The 10,015-nt window shown below is 38.1% G+C and overlaps 1 protein-coding gene across 1 annotated transcript in view; it reads left to right on the forward strand.

Annotated features, from left to right (window-relative positions):
* adck1 (aarF domain containing kinase 1) overlaps positions 1–8,450 on the forward strand; it is a 191,419-nt gene extending 182,969 nt beyond the window's left edge. Inside the window, exon 11 of the mRNA XM_067455740.1 lies at positions 7,642–8,450. Coding sequence (XP_067311841.1) covers positions 7,642–7,810 — 169 coding nt within the window. The 3' untranslated portion in view covers positions 7,811–8,450. The remainder of the gene's footprint in view (positions 1–7,641) is intronic.
* Positions 8,451–10,015: the final 1,565 nt, after the last annotated feature.

Here is a 10,015-nt window from a genome sequence, read left to right on the forward strand (position 1 = left end):
AGTGTGTTTGATTTATAGACCACGTTTTCAGACCCCACTTTAGGGGGCGCCGTAGAGCCCCCCTGCCACGCCCGGGTACCAGCCTCAGCCCGGCCCTGATGGCCGCGCATTCTGATGCGTGTGCAAAGTTTCAAGAGTTTTCGAGCATGGGAAGCGCCTCGAAAATGCCCAAATAGTCGGGTTAAAATAATAATAATAATAATAATAATCCTTAGAAGAACAATAGGGCTCTGCGCCCTTTCAGGGCTTGGGCCCTAAAAATAATCCTTAGAAGAACAATAGGGCTCTGCGCCCTTTCAGGGCTTGGGCCCTAATTACATTTTTAAATATATTAATATAGATAAAGGTTATTTTATATTACATTTTTATGTAATATAAAATAGAAATTGGTTATTTTAAATTGTAATAATATTTCACAATATTACTGTTTTACTGTATTTTGATCAAATAAATGCAGCCTTTAAAAAAAAAAAAAAAAAAAAAAAAAAAAAAAAACATTAACTTACACTAACAGTGCTACACTGAAAACCCTAATAAGTTGATTTAACTCAATTTATTTGAGTAAACTCGTTCCCTCGTTGCGTTTTATAGCAATGTACCATTACGATTTAACCAAACGATCTTGTCTCCTTTTGGCCATTAAAAATCACACAAAAATAACTTTATACCTATATATTTTTATTTACCAAATTTAAGATTGCACACAATGAAAAAGTCTCCATCTTGATTTGAATCAGCAATAAGCAATAGACAAGGCCAAAAGGACAGAACTCCTTGCATGGCCAGTCACATCAAAGCAAGACCAGAGTTCAGCTATTTTAATTAATTACGATTTTGAGTTCATACAACTTGAAGTTTATGTATTTTGTAAGTTGATAAGTTATACTAACTAATATGTTTGAGTTTTTGGACTAAACTAGTAATATTTAGTCAAGATTACTTGATTTGTTTAAAGGATTAGTTCTCTCATTAAAAAATTCTCTCATTAAATACTTACCCTAATGTCGTTCGACACCCATAAGACCTCCGTTCATCTTTGGAACACAAATTAAGATATTTTTGTTGAAATCCGATTGCTCAGACAGGCCACAAAATGCACTAAAGACGTCGTTACAAAGCCCATCTCACTACAGTGGTTCTATTTTATGAAGCGACGAGAATAGTTTTTGTGCGAAAACCCCCCAAAACAAAACGAAATAACGACTTATATAGTGAAGGGCCAATTTCAAAACAAAGTTTCGAACGTTATGAATCAGCATATTGATTCATTATTCGGATCGGCAATGCGACGTGATTTCAGCAGTCTGGCAGTTTGACACGCGATCCGAATCATGAATCAGTACGCTGATTCATAACTGTTCAAAAACGTTGTTGTTTTGAATCGACCCATCACTATATAAATCGTAATTTCATTTTTTTGCACACAAAAACTATTCTCGTCGCTTTATAAAATTATTGTAGAACCACTGTAGTGAGTTGGGCTTTGTAACAACGTCTTTAGTGTCTTTTATGGGACTTGAAAGAGGAAATGACATTGGTATCAATGAAGGCCTGTCTGAGCCATCGGATTTCAACAAAAATATGTTCCGAAGATCTCTTCGGTCTTACGGGTGTCAAACGACATTAGGGTAAGTAATTAAGGAGAACATTTTTATATTTGGGTTAACTAACCCTTTAAGTAAAGACAACATTAGGGTTTACAGCGCAAAGCTGACATTTTGAATAGTATTGAATATAGAATGTATTTATTAAAAATATTTAATTCTATTTAATCAATAATATAAACTTCTTTCGATACTCTTTTAAACAGATATTTTTTTAATTTAATTTTTTTAATTTCTCTTCCTTATTTCCTTTTCTTTTTTTTCAATACAGTAGTATGTTCTTCCACGATCACTGCTGCCTTACTTAAATAGTCACAAGTTTAGAGTTTCAGCACCTGAACAAACCTGTTCCCACACATTAGGAGTTTGCCTGCTGTTAAACGCCTCATTCTCTCTGTTCAGTGGGCTCTCATTGGCTCATCTCTGCATGTCTGCTTTGGAGCTCAAGTCCCTTATGTCATCTCAGTGCTCAAAGACAGTGTCATCTCTCTCACACCAGTAACCCACAGACACTATATCCCACGCACCACAGGAACTCTGGTTCTTTTAAGCGGACTCTGTGGGACCTCACAAAGCAGTTAAATGCGCGCACACACATACACACACATACATATACATATGCACACGACTTAGAAGTCACTCAGTCCAGCCTCCCCCACCCTGAAAAGTAAGTGGGTGAGTGCATACCACTATATTGTACTTTCCACAGCAGTGAGCAGTGATCATATTGATTCATTCTCACAATTCTAATGAAGAACATGATGATTGGAGGAGAAAATCGTTCGGATTTGAAGGAGAACTCCTGACGGTTGTCAGCGGAGAGACGCTCACGTCTGCTCGTAAAGGATTTCGGCACGATACAGAAAGAAAAAAGCACCCAGACATGAAACTCAATGTCGTTTGCCTCAATGCCTTTATATTAAAACCAAATGGCAGCAAAGTGCAGAATGCAGAATCTAAAATCCATTACCAATTGCTGTGCTCACAGACACAGCAGAAAGAGAAAGACAGACCTAGAGAAATAACCGGACCATCACACACTGATTTAGCTTGATGTGGGCAGAAATGTTTGCAGTATCATCTGTTATGGGGAGTTAGGTTTTCATACCACGAGGAGTAGATAAACCAAAAATTAAAATTCTATACTTTATTTAAGCTCAAACCTTTAAGGCTTTCTTTTTTTCATCTGTGGAACACAAAAATAGATATTTTTAAATAGGACCTATTATGCTTTTTACATTTTCAACGTTTAGTGTGTAATGTTGCTTTTGGAGCATGAAAAATGTCTGCAAAGTTACAAAGCACAAGTCCACTCCAAATGGAGTTATTTTCTATATCAGTGCGCACTGTTTCTGAACTCCCTGAAATGTCTTGATTGAAGTTTTCTTCTGGAAATGTAAATGTCACACTATTCCTCATTTAAATAATTCACACAAAAGGCATGCTCAAACTAAAGGGGGCAAGGCCTGGTTGACTTGGGTTAGTAGAGTGTTGAAGCTCATGGTTATGATAAGGGGTGTGACATTTCAAAAACATGCTAAAAGCGGTTGACCAATCACAACACACTGGTCCAGCCAACTAATCATAGAACATTTTGCTTTTTGAAAAAGAGAGCTTCATCGAAAACAGCAACTAAACAGAGCTTTACATACAGACTAGGAAAAGAGGTGCTGCAACAATGTAATATGAACAATAATGTGTGTTTTTAACATTCAGGCATGAACCTATTCTAATAGACCCCAAAAATGTGCAATAACTTGTAATGTAGCCTCTTTAAAGAATTGTTACACAAGACTCATACAACAAAAGTCTCTCTCTAAGGATTTAAAAAATAAATAAAATTAAAAAACTCATTAGTTCAAGAAACATTGAATTAATAAAACTGTTTTGAAGGTAAAAGCTTGCATGCATCTTACCTGTGTCTGCATCCAGAATTCAAAAATTGCAGAGCAAATCAATCAGATATCTTGGAAAACTTGGGACACAGTGCTTCAGTCACATAGACCGTGTTTATGGTGCTTCTATGGTGGAGGTTTTGTCATTTTTGTAGCTATGAACTGTCTATGAAATGAGTCAAACCTTAGTACTTTTGTGTCTCACAAATAAGATTATAAAACGATATGAAGGTGGGTAAATAATGTCAGTTTTTATTTTTGAGTGAACTATTCCTTTACAGAACAGTCTTTGTAGTCTATATAACCCAGTCTCTTTTCATTGAAACAGACACTGTGAAGCGACGTCACAAAGAAATGAGGTTGTTTTTATTAGTCTCCGCATGAAAAGGAAGTAGCATTAGCATTCATTCTGTAGTCTCACACTGTTGAGTATTATTTTCAGCCTCACTGTACAAATGACTAATGCAATTGACGTGATCATGGTTCTGGTGGTGTCCCTAAGCTTTTCAAAATACTTAATGGTGGCGGAAAAAAAATTGAAGGAAAAAATGTCTTTTTTTATATTTCACACTTTTCAAAGTCAGCATGTGCAGCATGCATGAGTTATGGGTAATATTCAGTGAGCCACTGTCCAACAACTTTACTACAGAACACACAATTGCCTCTGCATTGGCCTAGTCCACAGGTTAATCGGTCAGATTTATAAGGTGAGATTGCAGGGATACTCATAATCACTAATATACACTGATCAGGCATAACATTATGACTGATATTGTGTTGCCAAAACAGCCCCGACCCGTCGAGACATGGGCACTTCTATATCCCTGAAGGTGTACTGAGATATCTGGCACGAATATTTTAGCAGTAGATCCTTTAAGTCCTTTAAGTTGCGAGGTGGGGCCTCCATAGATCAGACTTGTTTGTTCAGCACATCCCACAGATGCTCGGTTGGATTGAGATCTGGGTAATTTGGAGGCCAATTCAACACCTCAAACTCCTCGTTGTTGCACTCCTCAAACCATCCCTGAACTATTTTTGCTTTGTGGCTGGGTGTATTATCCTGCTGAAAGAGGCCACAGCCACAAGGGATACTGTTTCCATAAAAGGGTGTACAACATGGCCTGCAACATGCTTAGGTAGGAACATGTCAAAGTAGCATTCACATGGACGGCAGGACCCAAGGTTTCCCAGCAGAACTTTGCATTATACTGCCTCCACCGGCTTACCTTCTTCCCATAGTGCATCCTGGTGCCATGTGTTCCCCAGTTAATCGACGCACACGCGCCCAGCCATCCATGGGCGGTAACAGTGAAATGTGATTCAACGTGATTCAGTAAAAGAAAACGTGATTCATCAGACCAGGCCACCTTCTTCCATTGCTCACATGGCCACTGTTATCGCTTTCGGCGGTGGACGGGTCAGCATGGGCCCCCTGACTGGTCTGCGGCTAAGCAGCCCCATACGCAACAAACTGCGATGCAGCTGTGTATTCTGACACCTTTCTACCAGAACCAGTATTAACTTCTTGAGCAATATGAGTTACAGTAGCTCATCTGTTCGGACCATTTGGGCCAGCTTTTGCTCCCCACGTGCATCAATGAGCCTTGGCCGCCCATGACCCTGTCGCCAGTTCACCACTGTTCCTTCCTTGGAGCACTTTTGATAGATACCGACCACTGCAGACTGTGAACACCCCACAAGAGCTGCAGTTTTGGAGATGCTCTGACCCAGTCGTCTAGCCATCACAATTTGGCCCTTGTCAAACTCACTCAAATCCTCACGCTTGCCCATTTTTTTCTGCTTCTAACACATCAACTTTAAGGAAATATTTTTCACTTGCTGCTAAATATAGTCCACCCACTAACAGATGCCATGTTTAAGAGATAATTTACAAGAGATAATTAAGAGTGTTATTCACTTGGCCTGTCATAATGTTATGCCTGATTGGTGTATATTGCAATGCACAGCATATATAGTTAATTGATTCATTTCATTAAAGCATAATTGTTAGTAGCTATAAGTAATGTGTAAAACATAAATAGTTATGTAAACAACTTAAAGTGAGCTTTAGACATAACCAAGCTATTCATTTAGAACAACAAGGCTACAGGGATAATTGACATCAAGTGTTTTCAACACATGCTGCATCATATTTCATTTGTATTCTTTTTTACTGAATCACCCACACCGGATTATTGCACATCATATGCAGCATGGGATGCATTTTTGTGGCTTTCAAAGATCTACCAGATGAACAGTATATACATAAACGTGTATGCCTTAATGCTTCTGCTTCTTGTGAATGTAGCAGTTTTTTTTTTTTTTTTTTGGTTTCCGGACACAGCCTTCTGTCTGATTGGCTGCATATGCGAGATGTAATGAGAAACGAGGAGGACAAAGGGTGCATGCTGGGTTCACTCTTCCTGTCATTCTCTGTCTGCTTGCAGGGACAGACAGACTGAAAGGCCTCTTGGTGAGCTGGGTTAATAATTCAGCTCCCGCTCAGCTATGACAACATCCTCTATATCTCACTTTGAAATATTCATTATGGATAATTCAAGGGGCAACAAGTTATGCAATATTACAACTGTAAATATTTACACCCAGGATCAAAAATGAACTGTTTTTACAATACTGTTTAAAAATGAGGGCTTAGTTTTTTGAAAGAAAAGAAAAAAACTGCATTATGAATCATAGTTTCACAACAACAACAAAATGCTTTTTTCAACATTGATATTAATAATAAGTAGAGGTGTAGACCTGCTGTGTATGTAGTTAGAAATGGCTCATTCTAAAGAAAAGGTAATACAAACATAACAGTTCATTATGTAAGGTCTTTATACACTACTGAAAACAGTTATGTATATTGAACTTATGTTAATATAGCCTCATAAATTCCACACACTGCACCTTAAATACAGAAATGTATTTTCAATTGTAATATTTTACAATATCACCATGATCAGCTATGGTGACTTTTTTCTAAAACATTAAAAAAAATTACCAACCTCAATATTTTCATACATTTTTCTTTGTTGTTAGTTTTATGTCATTTAAAAAAATAATATATTTTTGTTGTTGTTGTTGTTTAGGCAAAATATTATATGATCAGTTAAATATTTTAGCCAGTTTTCTTGATTCAGCTCTCCTAGAATTGGCAGTTCTGGCAAAAAACCTTTGGACCTGTGTGCCGAGCACGCAACAAGTTACTGTTGCCATTTTGCAAGGTTTTTGGCAAAGTAAGACGAGTGACAATTCGTGACTGACTCCCGGGTTCCCATCAGCCCCTGCTTTCTGTTTTCAGCCTGTATTCTGTTCATGCTGCCGTTGTGCTCCTGTCAGATGGAGCACAGTGTGACACCTCCAGTCTGACACAGCAGCTATGGACTGAAATGTCAAACTTGTCCACCACCACCACCACCACAAAAAAAAAAAAAAGAAGCTTTGTACAGTTTCAATGCTTAGAAATTAGAGCGAATTTCACCATCACCCTTATCATATTTCTCACTCTCCTCATCTGGAATATGTAAGAAATGAATGTGATATCACTTACTGTTTGTCAGTTCAAAGCTGTTCGCTGTGACAATGTGAGATGCGTTCAGGAGAGTGGAGGAGTCATTGTTTTCCCCTCCAAGGACATCCCACTTACTATGGCCTTGACACCATCTCTCTCTCTCTCTCTCTCTCTCTCTCTCTCTCTCTCTCTCTCTCTCTCTCTCTCTCTCTCTCTCTCTCTCTCTCTCTCTCTCTCTCTCTCTCTCTCTCTCTCTCTCTCTCTCACACACACACACACACACACACACACACACACACACACACACACACACACACACACACACACACACACACACACACACACACACACACACACACACACACTCTCTCTCTCTCTCTCTCTCTCTCTCTCTCTCTCTCACACACACACACACACTCTCTCTCTCACTCACACGCACACAGTTAATATTACATGACCTAGTGTGGTTTGTCTAAAGTCCCTCACTTATACCATGAAGCCTGAGCCAACACAGTGTGAATCATTTACAGCCGACTTACTTTAACCAATGTAATATCACCTCTCCTCTTCTGGTTCTTCACCTCACTTGTCTCGTGTCTTTCTTTGTGTCTCTTTGCCTCTCTCTTAGGCACAAGAGGAGTAAAACCAAGTCTCGGAGCAGGCAGCTGCGGATCTCGCTGTCTGAGCATTGGTCTCTGTGCCAGATAGACCTGTATGAACTTGTGTTGTGGCTCCGCAGCTCCACACTGGCCAGATGGGTCTACTACCTCTTCAGCTGCCTGCCGTACCCAAACTGAAAGGCTTGAACCAGGCCATAACGCCTTCTGCAATGAACTCCGCACACTGCCTAGTGCATTATGGGTCGATCATGGACTGTTTTTAATGAAAGCTGGAAGTAAATTAAACAAATGAAAGCCATTGACCACATGGGTTATCGGTCATGTGTTGTGTGTTAGAGCAAATGCTTTGTGCATGTTAACTTTTCTTCATAGTATCCAAATAGTTTTTCACTGTACTGTAAGTTAGTTTGCATTATGCAATATCTCAGACTTGTGAAGTTGCTTCTGGAAGCAGCGTCTCTGCAGATTTTCATGGAATCCTTTATTTTACATTCCTTCAGATTTCCTTCTCCCATTTGGTTGCCAACATCATCTTTCAATATAAAATTTGTTAGGGCATAACATACTTTTTATTTATTTTAGTAAACAGTAAAACTTTATTTTACGTGCTGGATCAATAAATGGAAGTGTTTTTATTGCTTTATTTTTTCATGTTCAGCAGGTTTCGGTTTTATGTCTTGTCTTTTTTTACTGTGCCAAATTTCAGTCACATTAAATGAATTTATCAGTTAATTAAAATAACATGGTGTTCCAAAACCTTGACTTTATTTTTCCATGGAACACAGGTGCAATTTTGAAGAATGTTCACACTGATCATTTGTTACAAACTAAAGTTTATGGTAACCAGGGACTGCCAAACTCCAAAAGAACCACAAAAAAAAGGTATCATAAAAATAATACACATGACTTGTTTACTGTATTCTAATAAGTTTTTTAGTATCATGGATATAATATTATAGTTTATGTTAATTTTTATTTGTATATTTTTCTGATTTATGTTTTTATCTTAATTTTTTGTCTTTTTAAAATTTATTTTTGTTTTATATGTTAAATGACAAAATGAAAACGAGAAATCTTGCATTGGCTTGGTATAAAATAAGGTTAAACTAATCAGCAACTAGCTGAAATAAAATAAGGTTTAGATTAAATTTTATTTTATTTCAGTTAATGTATTCAGTTAATTTTCTATTTCAAGTAATGAATAAATATAACTAGGGCTGTCCTCGACTCAGGATTTAGACAATCGAATCAGAATTGTCGAATCTCTCTTTAGTCGACTGATAGTCGAATCATCTGTGTGTGTGAATAGGTTGGGAGGGGCACGACACTTGTCAGCAAAGGGGAAAACTATTTTTATTTTCCTTTACACACTGCACACAGCAATAACTTTTAATAAAGCGAACAAAACTGCCTGCCAACTGACAGACGAACTGACAATGGCTTTCTTATTTAGGTTTAAATAGACTAAAAGGTAATGTGGTGGATAAACATTAATAAACCGGTTTCTCATAACATGTTAAAGCCGCGATCGAAATACAGAACATCACACAAATATATAAAAGAACATTTTGATAAATAAACCTAAAAAAAATACCTGCCTAGAGAGGAAAAGAACACTTTGAGTGCGTTTAAGCGGGTCAATAACGCGAAGCTCAGCCCCGCGCCTCAGGATCTCACACCGCCACCTGACGCGCACATTATATACACGCGAGCTCAATTTTGAATTGACTGACAAATGAGCTGCACGAAAGCGCTCTGTGGTGCGGCAGGATTTTAAACAACTACCTGAGTGGCCGCGGACAGGCGCTGAATGCTGCCGCAGGTGTGTGTACACTCATTGAACGTGTTCTAATTTTAAAGGCGTGGCGAAGCTCGGTCGCTCAGCTCAGCGCCGCGACACGTCTTTAAAATATTGAGCACCCCCATATTGCCAAAATGGTATGATCCTCGTTTCATAACAACCGCGAAGATTCGACCGTGAGATCAGTGGTCGAATCAGGCTCTGCATATTGATGCATCGAATTTTCGACTATTCGGGGTCACCCCTAAATAACCCTATATATTTTGTTAAACCTTGATTCTAGTCTAGATCTTCTGAACTTAAATGATGGGCCTGTATGAGGAATACCCTACAATTTAAGATGCATTACTGAACATGTTTTGCTTTGCAATATTTACATATTTAAAACATGTTATGTGAAAGGTATGACATTGACAATGATCTCAAATCTGAATATGTGGAAAAGTGAATGAAATATTTAGTGGAGCGTGGGCAGTCTAAATATTTTTTTTAAATTTTGTTCCACCAAAGAAAATATGTCATATGGGTTTGGAATGACATGAGAAAATATTTTTTAAATGACCTACACACACTCACTGATA

This window comes from Pseudorasbora parva, chromosome 10, assembly GCF_024679245.1.
Source record: "Pseudorasbora parva isolate DD20220531a chromosome 10, ASM2467924v1, whole genome shotgun sequence".
In the NCBI taxonomy this organism is placed as follows: domain Eukaryota; kingdom Metazoa; phylum Chordata; class Actinopteri; order Cypriniformes; family Gobionidae; genus Pseudorasbora; species Pseudorasbora parva.